Here is a 13573-nt window from a genome sequence, read left to right as displayed (position 1 = left end):
TCTTAAAAGTCTGTGTTAACTCAAAGAAACAGTCTATTGCTTGCTTTCATAGCTGCAGTAGTATCGACTATAGCTTTGCATTTATTCACTACAACCAAATTGCAAATCTACTTCCACCATGTCCAGCGCAGACTTTGCAACAGCTGTCACCAACCGGCCGCAGCAGGAAGTCGCAATGCCACTTATTGCATCAAATATCAAGTTTACGCAAGCTACTAACCCTCGGAAAGTGCCGCAGGTTGATTCCAACGAAATATGGGCACAAAATGTTCCATCCGACCATATGTTAACCTGTCAATGGACAACGGAACGCGGCTGGGATGCTCCAGAGATTAAGCCTGTCGCTGATTTGAATATCTCACCGTTAGCCTCGTGCCTCCATTATGCAACGCAGTGTTTTGAGGGTATGAAAGTGTATCGTGGGTTTGATGGCAAAATCCGACTTTTCAGACCTGAACTCAACGCGAAGAGATTAGCCATGAGTGCCAAATGTGTCTCGCTGCCGCAATTCGACGCAGATGAGTTGGTGAAGCTGATTATGGCACTGGTGCAAATTGAATCCCCAAGTATGAGCCTAACAATCTTTTACCTCTTATTTTTGGGACTGACTGTTGATGGCAGAGTGGCTTCAGAAACCAGGGAGTTTTCTCTACATACGGCCTGCGCTCATCGGAAATGATGCTCAGCTCGGGGTTAGAGTACCCAAGAAGGCCACGCTGTTTATTCTTCTTATGTGTTGGCCCGACTTCTCAAAGTCAAACTTGCGACTGCTTACGTCCCGAGGTGATGCCATTCGGGCTTGGCCAGGGGGCTTCGGCCATGCCAAGGTTGGCGCAAACTACGGTCCTAGCTTTGTTCTTCATGACGAGGCTGTGCAGGCTGGCTATGATCAGGTTTTATGGCTGTTCGGGCCGGAGGGCCAAGTAACAGAAGCGGGCGCCAGCAACTTCTTCGCCGTTATAAGGAGCAGAGAAACTGGAAGGCATCAGCTTCTAACGGCTCCTCTAGATGAGAAGATTATTCTTGAGGGAGTAACTCGACGGTCAGTCATTGAGCTAGTCAAGGCGAAACTAGCTAATGAGCTCGAGGTTGTCGAGTCGTCCTTCACAATGAGCGACCTTCAAGTTGCTTGGGAAGAGGGTCGCTTTCTGGAAGCATTCGTTTCTGGCACTGCTGTAAGTTGTAACGACACATATTACTTGAATAAGCATGATCACTCACATTTTATGTTAGTTTTTCATCACAAAAGTGGCAGCAATTCGATATAACCACCAAGACCTCGATCTGCCGCAAAACGATGATCCAATAGCCACAAATTATGGCTCATCAATCCGATCTTGGCTGCACAATATAATGTTTGGTAAAGAACAACATGGATGGGGTGTAGTAGTTGATATGGAAGCAAGCAATATATCTTACTAGTTAGGTACTACTGTATGTATTTTATCTTTACGGAGTAAAGTACTTTAAGATATTTACAGATATTCTATAGTCCCTGTTGGATATTAGAGAGCCGGGTATAAAGAGGAGAGTGGTGAAGTTGAAGAAGGGAACAATCTGTATTTTAGCTACTCTTTAGCAGCTAGGTATCTAATAATGACTGTATTGATCTCTAAACCTTCTAAAATAAAGAGAGAATCTTCTTCTAATAAACTGGTCTATACCCAGTTAAGGGTAGATAGGTTACACTTAGTTATACATAAATCAGGTCTAGAATCGTAAGGATAGCTTGTTAAGCGATGATAGAGCTAGTGACCTAAGGTCCAACTGGCGCTTTCAACCAGGACACAGTGCTTAGGGCATGATTGGCTGGCATGAAAGGTTGCCATCTACTACAGAGCTGCTAATGGCGAGGAGAGGAGATTCTAGACTTTCTTTTCAATTTTTACTTTGGGAGAATTGCTCATGAATTGCACAAGATTAACTCGTGGCGCACCTTATCTGCACCTCCTAGTCAATATAGTAGTAGTCATCAAAACTACATGTAGGTGGTTGTGATGGTGGGTCTGCCGCAACAGTATCTTACACGGCGCAGGGCGTGATGCAGGGCGTGATGCAGGGCGTGATGTAGGGCGTGATGCAGGGCGCGGTGCAGGGCGTGGAGAAATTTTCTTCTTTGTCATGAGAAAACACAGGACAGGAGCTTCTCATATCAACAAACCCCTAACATATGCTTACGTGACGTTATTATTTAACCTTGTTCAACCTGTGATGGAACGTCGCCCGGGGCAGAAATTTCTACTTGCAGTTACATTGGGTGTAGCTACATATCATTCTGAACATTAGTGTATACAGGTCTTTCTGCGCGCTTGCTCTATTTCCACTTACGGGCCCGGCAATGCCGCTTCCTCGTGCCATGGCAGTTGTGCAACGGGGCGACGCCTTGATATCAGAGTCCGTCGAGCTACCAGCATTGCAAGAACACCAAGTTTACGTAAAAGTCGAGTACGCAGCCTTCAATCCAACAGATCGTATGTCTCCTTTGAATTGGTCCTATGTCACTCATATGATAACCTTGCACAGGTCTGGCATTTGAGCTCAACGCATTCGGTGATGGGGCAATTCTTGGATGCGATTTTGCTGGAGTCGTGACACATACCCATCCTAACGTGACAAAGCTGGCAACTGGTGATAGAGTAGCTGCTTTGGTTTGGGGAGGTACGGACATACATTAGCGTGCAGACAGTGGTCAGCCTTGCTGATAATATGGCCGCTAGGTGAGATCAAAGGCATAGGAGCATACTCGTGAGTGTATCCAGATCTCATAGCTGTTTTGTTTTAACACGCGCAGTTCTTACTGCATAGCGGACGAGCGCATCTCGTTTAAAATCCCGGCAAATGTAGACTACGCAGCGGCCTGCGCAGTGCCACTTGCGGCGAATACGGCCTGGCTGGCGCTGTTTTCCAAGGATTGTCTTGCAATTGACCGCAACGTATCAGCTACAAAGCCACAGCTTCTAGTTTGGGGCGGAGGAAGTATGCCACTTCTATATCTAAAATTCAACCTTAATACTGACTGGTTGACCAGCTACGGTAGGGTATTTCGCAATTCAAATTGCGAAGCTACACGGCATAATTACTGCAACCACATGTAGCCCGCGAAACCTCCAGCGTGCAAAGGATGCTGGAGCGACACATGTCTTCGACTATAATGATAAGGATGTTGTTTCCAACATTCAGGCAACTCTACCCAACATAACCCACATTTTCGATACGGTTGGAAGTGCGACTTCCTCAATTACCGCGGCTGAAGTCATAGGCAGCAGCTCAGGAGCCTTGTGTACGGTCCGTCCCGGCAAATCTAATACTATTGGAGTCAAACAAAACGTAAAGGTGACAGATGTGTTTGTGTTCAAAGCATTTCCATGGGCACATTCTTACCGCGGCTTGGTTCAATGGCCAGTAAGTCTTGAAGCTTTAGTGTCCCTTGCGGTGTTGCTTTTATCTCATGTCTTCTACTATACTCATGAGTTGCCTCGATTTAGCTCCACAAAGAGGACCACGAATTAAGCATGGAGTTATACCGTCAACTTCCAAGCCTTGTTCGTAACAAGTTTCTCACGCCACCTGTTGTCACTCTTCTTGGAGCGCTTAATCCGGATGTTGTTATGCTTGCGATAGATAGGCACCGCAATAATCAGATCTCAGGGCAAAAGCTATATTTCAAGGTGTCGGGGAAGTAGTAATAGAATTGCAGCAAGCAATACCCGTTAATTCCACTTTTAGTAACCAACTTAAAGGCGATAGCCTTCAAGTTGGGTTAGAAAAGGGGCTGTTGAGCTGTGTGTACCGATTTTTCGGGTGAGCGGTTTCCGACCTAACTTAGAGCCTCCAAGTTGGCTACTGAAAGTCAGACCAACGGGGGTACCTGCACTCTAGTGCTGTATGAACCAAAAACTCCATATTTGAAACCTGTAACTCGCCGTAGCAGCTATATTAGACGGGATGGGGGCCTGTTGCGGGAACTGACAAGCGTGTCCATCATAGGTCGCAGGCCTAACAACGGCTCTCCAATTATGTATCAACTGTCGAAGATGCTAAAAAGACGGTTGATGGTACATTTTGTCTAGAAACAGGCGACAAGTTCAATAAGAGTGCTTATTTACTACACCAGGTAACCGCTGATAAGCAGTTGCCTTGTATCAAGAGGAAATCCGCGGTCCGATAATATAACTTGTCGTGAGAGCCCACAGGGGGCTATGCGTTTTTCGAACGTGAGAGGTAAAGCAAAAAGAGGCGTGGCATTATTCAATCTGCGTCTATTCCAATAAACGCATTTTTGCCACCACTAAGGGGTAGACTAATCAAGCCTGCCTGCTTTCGAAATAGGTCGAGCCATTGAGGGTTGTCTGCCCAAGTTTGATCCCATTCGCCGTCTGGTCCATACATTATTTCGCTCATTTTCCTTTGCAGCTGCCTGTCAGATGGAACACGACCTTGCCGTATTTCTTCGGATACATAAGCAAGGAGAATACGTTTGAGTTCGCCTTGCGAGTGTGGCGACTGAATCGTTACTTCGCCGAAGCCTCTCGCGGTATCCAGCATCCGGCGTTCAGTCAACTCAGTGACCGATGATCCACCAGGGAATATTGGGTTTGGGGGCTCGGCTCGATGATCTGCTTGCGACGCCGAGAAAGGTTCAACAGTGTTACGTTGGTCTCCAATCATGAATGCAGGAATATCGTTCTCCACAAGGTTATCAATTTGTCGGTCAAACCCCCGGTCCCCTTTCCAATCCTTCATGTCAGCGCCTCTCTTGAAATGGGATGCCAGGTGCTTCTGCCGCTCTTCCCAACTCTCTAGGTTGGTGTCACAGAATCCACAGCGAGACCGAACGTTGTCGATGGCGAAGAACCAACTTTCCATATGCTCATGAAAATCGGAATCATTGTGGAAAAGTCGTAGATGTTGACGTAAATGATCTTTACGCCGGAAGAGACGCTCTTGCAAAGGCCTAGCTAAACAGGCAGAAAAATTGTGTAGGTCTAAGTGATCTGTACTGGGCTCAGGATACTGACAGAACGCACAGCGTATCGTTCCATCTGTGTGCTGTATGACAGGGCCGAATCTTGCACATCTGTAGTAAAGTGAAGTCAGATCGGAACAATCATAAAGAGGCGGCGCACGTCTTTCAGTTCCGTGCTCTCTGAAGCAAAATGGATTTAACTTACTGCCACTGTTCGAGACTCAAGTGTAGTGTGATTTCATGTCTCCGCCAGTCATACTTCGTCTTGAAGGTATCTGTGCAAAAGGTACATTGGTATCTTCTCGCGTCAGTGGTATGTTGCGAGCCTATAGGTCTCCAAGTCCCATGTTGTCGTTTTCTCCGCCTTCGAGCATACACAGAGGCGGACGTCGCGAGGGAGTCCAGTGAACTTGTTGAAACATTAGAGGGTGCCTCATATCCAGCACCGAAACTCAAAGTCGAATCATCGCATAGGATATTGTCCGTGCTATCAAACTCTTGGATGGTGTCAATATCAGGGTACTGGCCATAATGGCTAGATCTGGGGTCAGAAACTGTAGTGTGTGGTGGAAATTGTTTGTCGCCACTTAAGGTGGCCCATCTATCAGTCACCGTCAGCGGGAAGCCAGAAAAGCAATAAGATTTGGCGTTTACCAACGTGTTGTTAGGCTCCCCATCGATAAACCGTTCATTGAAAAACGCCTGCGTTTGTACGGTAGGGTCTGGTACAACATGGTAAGCTCCCTAAACCACATGGATTGCAAATTTGCCATGTAGAGCCAAGTCCAGGGCTCAACTTGTAATTAAGGTAGTAGGACTTGTAATACTGACCTAGAAGACTAATGTTACGGGATGGTTCGGCCTCATTAGGGATCCCAGATTTAGTAATTGAGTTCCTCTCCATGAAGGATGCACCAGGGCGAGTTAATATGGCCACTTTACAGCGCAGCTGTGAGAATGGGCAGTGTTTGAAACGGGCCAGGGCGTGGGCAATTAAACCATAACGGAAGTAAGATAATCCGGTACTTGTATGTCACAACCTAACACTTATGGTCGCAATTTTGCAGAGAGTCAGAACTTCTTTAGTAAAAGAGATGACCTGCATGATACTGCAGACCATCGATAAAGCCTCAAATCCAGACATCCCGATTAAATAATTCGCCATACGTAAAGCGCCTGGTTAGAAGAATTAGTTGAAAAATTCTGAGAAGCGGGTTGGTGGGAAGATGCCTAAAGCCTGATCTTCAGCATTCAGGCTACGGAAAGGCGATTGGAAAGGCGATTGGAAAGGCGATTGGAAACACGGTTACAATGCATATGCGCTTTATCGTTGGGCCTTAATGAACCGCACCTGAACGGCTTGGTATTGATATTGAGGAAATGCGCTGGTGCCTAATATTGAAATTAAAATATGCGCACATCGTTGTGCTTGCTTCACATTGAGCATCGGGAAACCCCCGTGGAGAAATCAATCAGATAATACCGTCGTGCTTGTTTAGAATATATGCACTTCATCGCGCATTGAGAAATGAAACACTTAAATATTAAACTGTCTAATCTATAATTTTATAACCCTTTTTAAAACACTGCTTTCAGTCTGTAGGTGTGGCCTTAGGACCACCCGGGCTCCAACCAGGTAGATCCTTGGCCACCATGGCGAGCGACACGCACGACTGGGCAACACCTCCAATAACTGTATAAGTCAAATCAGGAGCCATCAGCTTAGATGCTCCAGTTGCCCCATCAGACACGAGGAAGATCTTGTTCAGCTGGCCCTCGATATCGCAGACGAAAGGATAAAAGATGTTTTGAGTGCTGTCCATGGCCACAAGAACCGTCACCCCAGTCTTAGTGACCGTCGGGAACAGCATAATCATCTCGGCACCGATGGGAATGGCATCCCATGTGCCCAATTGCAGACGCGAGGCACCCACAGCAGAGATGGTGCTGGGGAAGTAGTACAGAATTCGACCGGCCGAGTCACCGCTGACCATGGGCCTGGTAAAATCGGCTACAAACGTGGTGTCGTTGGTTAAGCTGGTCAATGACACGGAGCTGTCGGCTGAAGAGACGAACAAGCTGCCGTTTACGTGGGGATTGATCAGTAGATGGCCAGTTGCGTCGTGGATGGTGACAGGGGCGGTGTCATGAGCTGAATCAGGAGAGCTGGTTGAGGTGCTGATTGCAGTGACATCAGTCGAAGTGCCCGTGGAAGAAGCCGTAGTAGAAGCTGCAGTAGTGGCAGCAGCCGATGTGGCATCGGTCGAAGTGGCTGTAGTAGAAGTAGGAGCAGCAGAGGGCGTGAAAGTGAGGGTATCCTTAACAAGAACCTTTCCGCTGGCAGTACCACTAGCAGAAGCACTAGTCGTCACCGTCGTGGCTCGTTGGACAAGTTCAATACTCTTGTGCTGAGAGTTCACTTTTACGAAACTAGCCATGACTCCAGCTGGCGCAGGATTCATGGGAGCTCCGTCGGAAAACTTATAACAGTCGGGAAGGATAATATTGAAAGACCCAAAGTAGAGGAAATTGACGCCAACGCAGTTACCATCAGATGCACAAGAACCCGTGCAGGCATCGGCACTACGAGACTTGAAGACATCTTCAATCGTTGAGCCATATACCAAGTTGCAGTTCAGCCGGAATGTTGCTCCGTTTGACACGCAAAACTGGCCATCACTTGATGGGCAGCTGAGAGAGGCACAATCGGGACCAGCAGGGGGAACAGAAGTGGTGCCACCAGTTGGGGCAGAAACGGTTGCTGTAGGAGGAGCGATAGTGAGGCTCTCGCCAATGCAGCCAGAGGCAAAAACAGGGGCGTCGTATTCGTCGAGAGTGTATTTTCCTTGCTTAATGTCGGAGAGGTCGAGGACAACGGTGTTGACCATGCCGACACTCCAGTGGATGCCGTAGCAGCCGTCCTCGGGGTCGGTGTTGACTTCGCCATTGTTGACCTCGTTGGTAAAGTCGTATTCCACTACACATAGGAAAATCCATGATGATTAGCATGCAACTTATTTAATAGGAGTTGTTTGAAAAGGGGAAGGGGGCAACTTACTGCTGGCACGAACACCGGGGGTATCGACGAGCTTGATCTCCTTCTCATACTTGCCATTAAGGATATTGAGACCGAATCCAAGGGTAATAGGGAGACCAAGAGTAGAATTGATGGTCAAACTACCGTCAGCCTGAACTGTGTCCCGAATATTTGGTGTCCAGCCTGACTTGGAGGAGCTCTTAGGGTTAAGAACATCTAGCTTGGCTGAAAGTTGCGTCCATTGCATGTCAGCACCAACGAGATACTGTCCAACAGCAGCGATATCTAAATCTGCAGAGACTCCAAGAGAGAGCACAGGGCCAATGGTGAGAATATCAGGGATCGACAGCCCGGGCAGACCCACGGACAGGAAGTCGTACTGCTCCTTGGGATTCCACTCGGCAAAAGCGTTCATGCCGAGATAAAGACCAACATCCAAGCTTCCATCCAAAGAAAGCTGGGCCTTGGTGAGGCCGTTAATGAGAGAGAAAGAGGCGCTTCCATCAAGCTTGAGCTTGCCATTGGCCTGGCAATCGACACACCAAAGCTCAATGCTAGGCTCCGGATCCGCCTCACCAATGATGACGCCCTTAATCTTGTCAATGGCTGCGTCTTGAGCGTCCCAGTACTCGCCCTTATCAGGAGTCCACGTATAGAACTTGAAGCCATCACCCCAAGGAGAGTCATCCAGTGCGCTCTTTGGTGGGGCAGCTTGTACGGGAAAGTCGAACGATCGGTCATAGTCGCCCGTGATGATGAATGTCACGGCTGCAAGCAGACCCTTGGCAAAGTTTTCAGCCGTATTTAGGATTGTGTTTCCAAGGTTCTTCAAGTTGTTTACAGCATCGTTTGCGAGATTTGTGGCGAGATTTGCGATTCCATTGCCGATGGATTTGGCTTCGTCCTTGACTGCATTGTACGCTGTAGTTGCGGCATGATCAACCCAAGCAACGGCTTTGCATGCAAAAGAGGGCCAGCATCTGCGCTCAAGAAGGGCTCGGCTTTGAAGGTCGCTGACCTGGACTCCGGGTATGACGGCTGCGAGGGTGGCCTGTTTGAAAGTTAGTGCCTATAGCCCAGGCAGAAAGAGAGGCATGGAAGAAAGGGGAGAGCAAGGTACTTACGTCAAGATCTTCATCTGCAACAGAGTAGTAACCGAGTTTGTTATTAAGGCGATAATCGAAGTCAGGACCGCAGTAAATGGCTGGCAAACCGTCAACCTCGTTTGAGCTAGGCGCAGTGCATCCATAAGCAGCCGCAAGTTCAGGGTTTGGCTCAAGAGTTGGCACAGAAGTCTCAATGGAGCCAAAGTCGACACCAACATCTTGAGCAATGTCGGCAACTGACTTCATAGAACCTGAACAGCCCACAGACTTGGTCGCATCATCAAAGGTAATGTGAGTAGCGACAAAATAGACATAGTGCCCGTCCGAGCTGCATCCAGAGGCTGCAGTGATGATGATGAGAGTGTTGCTGCTGCCCTCAGCTTCAGCCCAGGACTCTTTGGCGGCATTGTAGGCTTTAGCTCCATCGAAGCTAGCGGACAGACCATTGTCCGAGTCACACCGGATATTGAGGATGTTGATAGAGTTGTCAAGTATAACAGAGGGATACTGAAAGGTGACATTGACACGGACTGTGGGAGAGTTGACCGCATCTGGGTCATCCGATCCCGGGGATGTACTTCCAAACCAAAGCTGCGAAACCTCCTTGGGGGTGATAACCTCGGTGCCTGCAACATCGACGTTTGGAGGTGCCAGTGGGCGAAGAGTCACAGTTGGTTGAGCTGGAAGGGTAAGGGGTCCGCTCGGGATTTGGGCGGTGCCGCTCGGAGCTGGAGATCCAGTAGTCGTCTGGACGTCGCTTGATGTTGTAGTGTCTGGGGGGCTTGTTGAAGCATCAGCGGTGCTTGTTGAGCTGTCTGAGCTAGAGTCTGTCGCGGGCGTGGAGGCCGTTGTGGTCTGGGCTGGAGGAGAGGTAACATCGGAGCTAGTGCTTGAGGAGCTGATAAGCGTATTGCTTGAGGTAGAAGCGCTGGTAGAAGACTGAGAGGACTGAGAGCTAGTCGACGTAGATGGAGCCTTGGTAGTCGATGATGAAGTCTTTTGAGTAGACGTGGATGTACTCTTCGTGGTCGATGTCGAGGTTGTCTTCTTCGTGGATGTCGATGTAGTCTTCTTGGTAGACGTAGATGTAGTGTGGGTAGACGTCTGCGGTAATTTGCTGCTGAGCACGGCAATCTGGCCATTCGCGCGCGTTGAAGTCTTTGACAGCGACTTCTTCAGTCAGCATTCACCATCATGGTAAGCAGCAGCAACACAGCCGCTCGTTTGGTCACACCAATTGATGCAGCTGTTGAAGTTGTTGAGCTTCTTTGATGCCATATCACCGCCGGCACGGTCCACGTTACAGGCAATGGTAAAGCTTCGGCCGCTTGGTTCCTTGATCTGCTTGCTGTTCTGGCTCGGGCAGAGAGAGGGGGGAGGGCTAAGCGCGGAGTTTAGCACGGCGAACTGGCTGTTGGTTCGTGGCGTAGAAGCTGTGAGCTTGCTCTTCAGCCAGCATCGGCCATCGTGATAGACCGAGGCAACGCAGCCGGTCGTCTCGTCACACCATGCAATGCAGTCTCCAAAGTTGGCCAGCAACTTATTCCTCAGATCACTGCCAGGATGATCAGTGTTGCAGGAAACGGTGAAGGTTCTACCGCTTGTCTCCTTAATCTGCTGGCCGCTTGGGCCTGGGCAAAAAGCCGGAGCAGCTGGCAGCAACGAAGTCAGCACAGCAGTGCTGGCTCCGGTGCTAGCGACTCCTGATTGTAAAGATTTCTTTAGATAACATGTTCCGGACCTCCAGGTAGCAGCGACACAGCCTTTGGTTTCATCGCAGAGGAGGATGCAGTTGGCAAAGTCCAGTGTTTGAGTCGACTTGATGTCACCATGGGGATGGTCAACTCCGCACTGAATGGTAAAGTACCGTCCATCCGCCATCTTCACCCGACTGCTTCCATCTGCCGGACAAGTAATTGGAGTCGGTACATATTGTGTACGAACTGCGCCGGTCACTTTGCCATTCTTGACAGCAGCATTGACAGAAGACTTTAGCCAACATGTCTTGCCGGAATAGGAGACGGCTCGGCATGAAGCCTGGGTTGAGCAGACATTGATGCAGTCGTGAAGGTTGTTGGAGGTAACCGACTTGTAATCTCCTCCATGATGGTCGAAGCCCGTCTCTACGGCGAACTGAACGCCATTGTTTGCTCGGAATGTCGAGGATCGGGCAACTAACTCGTTGCTTTCGACGACCGGGATGGCATGGCCAGCCGCCTCAGTCGCCAGAAGAAGCGCGATGGCGCTGGCGAGAACAGGGCGCATATTACCGAACAGTTCCCGCGATCTCAATATGGGAAGCTGTCGTTGATTGAGTAAACAATTAAAACTGCTTGACTCCCTCTCGAGGATTTAGCACGGATTTACTCTTCATATATCAAGACAGACTTCGTCCGGCCATGTTCCGTGGAGGCCGTTCAACAAGGCGCGGAATTACATGTCTGGCTCTGGGTCAAAACCCTTTCCATAAGGCCACTCCGAGAGTAGCATCGAAACTATCGATAAAATCATCATGTGTTTTGAGGCCATCGTGAGCGTAGCGCCGAGACTATTGACAGGTCCCATAAGTTTCTTGCAATTTCGGGAACTTCGCATGGATGTCGGTTCAGCTGAATGCTTGTTTCCCCACAGGGAGACTGGAATTAGACACATCAAAGGCGGTGGCCTATGAAGACTTCAAGACTGCTTTGACAGGGGTCGACCCGAAGGTTCCTGGATCAATCTAGACTTCAGGAACCCCGATCTCTCCCAATCAACTTGCACGGCGCGTGCGGACCAGGCCGAAACAATGGCCAGTAGGCTTGATACGGAGTAGCGTATTGCAAGCAAATGCGAGAGAAGAGATTTCCGTGGGACTCTACTAAGCATCTTTCTTGTGCTAGTTGTGATACTAGTGGGAATAGTGGTCATATTGGTGGCGAGTCAGAGTCCAGCCCGAACACCGGCCGAGTCTCGATTGAGTTCAGCCAGCCTCGATTTGCGAGAAGCTTAGATCAGCCAGAACAGGGGTAAAGAGACGACAAATCACTGATTTGTAGCAATAGTCTTCCAGCGATTGTGTTGACAGGTAACGGGGTTGCTCATGATTGGACAGCCACGATTTTCACGACATGTCAAAAGTTTGCGCCTGGAAGAGGCGTAACGCTTGTGCAGTGGCGTAACGACCAAAAATTAGGCATATGATAAGCATAGATTTAGCCTCAATTGTATGTTGTAACGAACTCTGGTGTTCAAGTGGTAGGCAAAGTCGTAGAATTCGAGATGTTTCCGCTCACAAACACCACAAGTACAGCAGCATAGCTGTGTAAAATAAGTTAGCATAATATTAACATACAAATACCGAGATGGCTTACGCTGCTGTAGATGCAAATATCTCCGCTCGCTTTGCATTGGTCATCAAACCAACGCTCAAGGCAAACAACGCCGTAAAGGCAGCGAGCATGCCAAGCTTGGCGGCATCATTGGCAACGAAATAGAGGCCTGTTATAGGGCCGACCAACAGGAATGCAGCTATAAGAATGGTAATGATGGCAGTTGCTGCAGATATAGATTTTTCATGATATCTTCCTACACTATAACGACCATCCAGAGAGATCTCTTCCTGCTAGATAGTTAGCCGGCGTTCACTAGATCTGGATCAGGCTGCGTACCTTGAACGGCCAGTAACGCCTTAAAAAGTTGGATAGATAGTCGGTCTCCAATGAATGGAGACCAACAAGATCATTTGGGTCATCCAAAAATGTTTTTGAAAGCCCGCCTAGGGCAGGTCGGGGATTGTTAAACCACTTTCGATATGTATCAAGTATACGCTTGGAAGGCTGCTTCAATTTTGCTATCTCACTTTGCAACAAAAGCGCCTCATCTAGATAGTAATTAGCCGCCGCTCGAGACGACAGTGGGCTTATAACGAACGGTATTCTTTTATTTTAGCTCGTATCTTAATGATAAGGTCCATGCGAACTCTTGCCTTCTCACTGCCCGTATTATACTGTCGCTCTAGTGTTTCCCATGTCATGATAGCATCTACCAGGTCCATGTCATCGCTTTTGGCATCATTTCTATCTAGTAGATCAAGTTTATTCTCCAGAACGAGGAGTTCAGCTTGCAGGTACAGCAAATTTTTGGCTGCAAGATCAGAAAATTGGCGATAGATGGACGCTTCTTTGTCGGGATCCAGTGCAATCCACCTTGCAACTTGCGCAAATCCCATTCTCCGGTGGTAGCTGTTAGCTTGAGTAAATTGAGGCTCCATTCTTGAGCTATGAGTTGTGGTAAATCAGTTTCAGAGGGCGGTGTTGTAGCTTAATCTTTTCCTAAAACGAAGAATACCGTTCAACGAGTGACCAAAAGACAGATGAGGAGATGCTGAGTGCACATTATATTATCTTGGCATATAGCAATCGGCGAATAAGAGCGCGAAATCAACTTCAGTCACCGAAAAGCTCTGTGACTGGCCAATGGAAA

General features: G+C 48.5%; 5 protein-coding genes across 5 annotated transcripts; 2 read left to right on the top strand and 3 right to left on the bottom strand.

The window, feature by feature from the left end:
• Window positions 1-175: 175 nt before the first annotated feature.
• On the top strand, window positions 176-1422 carry V8C40DRAFT_275511 (aminotransferase; the record flags this gene model as incomplete). Its single annotated transcript, XM_083220720.1, has 3 exons — window positions 176-566; window positions 622-1175; window positions 1234-1422. 3 exons carry the CDS (start codon window positions 176-178, stop codon window positions 1420-1422), a joined length of 1134 nt encoding a protein of 377 aa, XP_083072191.1.
• Window positions 1423-2142: 720 nt separating this feature from the next.
• Window positions 2143-3709, top strand: V8C40DRAFT_248234 (zinc-binding alcohol dehydrogenase family protein). Its single transcript, XM_083216492.1, has 6 exons — window positions 2143-2471; window positions 2524-2658; window positions 2718-2745; window positions 2792-2976; window positions 3029-3402; window positions 3486-3709. The coding sequence occupies exons 1-6, from the start codon at window positions 2339-2341 to the stop codon at window positions 3681-3683; spliced, it is 1053 nt and encodes a 350-aa protein (XP_083072190.1). The 5' UTR covers window positions 2143-2338; the 3' UTR covers window positions 3684-3709.
• A 35-nt stretch (window positions 3710-3744) lies between these two features.
• Window positions 3745-6018, bottom strand: V8C40DRAFT_37302 (C2H2-type zinc finger protein). Its single transcript, XM_083222907.1, has 4 exons — window positions 5798-6018; window positions 5625-5688; window positions 5172-5567; window positions 3745-5077 (listed from the first exon to the last, which is right to left on the bottom strand). Exons 1-4 carry the CDS (start codon window positions 5868-5870, stop codon window positions 4249-4251), a joined length of 1362 nt encoding a protein of 453 aa, XP_083072189.1. The 5' UTR covers window positions 5871-6018; the 3' UTR covers window positions 3745-4248.
• Window positions 6019-6344: 326 nt separating this feature from the next.
• Window positions 6345-11374, bottom strand: V8C40DRAFT_280168 (uncharacterized protein; the record flags this gene model as incomplete). The annotated part of the gene is made up of 4 exons (XM_083221359.1): window positions 6345-7943; window positions 8025-9054; window positions 9128-10282; window positions 10322-11374. The coding sequence occupies 4 exons, from the start codon at window positions 11372-11374 to the stop codon at window positions 6559-6561; spliced, it is 4623 nt and encodes a 1540-aa protein (XP_083072188.1). The 3' UTR covers window positions 6345-6558.
• Window positions 11375-12117: 743 nt separating this feature from the next.
• On the bottom strand, window positions 12118-13524 carry V8C40DRAFT_248223 (uncharacterized protein). Its single transcript, XM_083216491.1, has 4 exons — window positions 13022-13524; window positions 12760-12971; window positions 12463-12710; window positions 12118-12409 (listed from the first exon to the last, which is right to left on the bottom strand). Exons 1-4 carry the CDS (start codon window positions 13359-13361, stop codon window positions 12340-12342), a joined length of 870 nt encoding a protein of 289 aa, XP_083072187.1. The 5' UTR covers window positions 13362-13524; the 3' UTR covers window positions 12118-12339.
• Window positions 13525-13573: the final 49 nt, after the last annotated feature.

Source organism: Trichoderma camerunense, assembly GCF_050948025.1.
Source record: "Trichoderma camerunense strain CBS 138272 chromosome Unknown V8C40scaffold_11, whole genome shotgun sequence".
Taxonomy (NCBI): Eukaryota; Fungi; Ascomycota; class Sordariomycetes; order Hypocreales; family Hypocreaceae; genus Trichoderma; species Trichoderma camerunense.
Note: the sequence above shows the minus strand (reverse complement) of the source record. Positions and strands in the feature narration are given on the sequence as shown.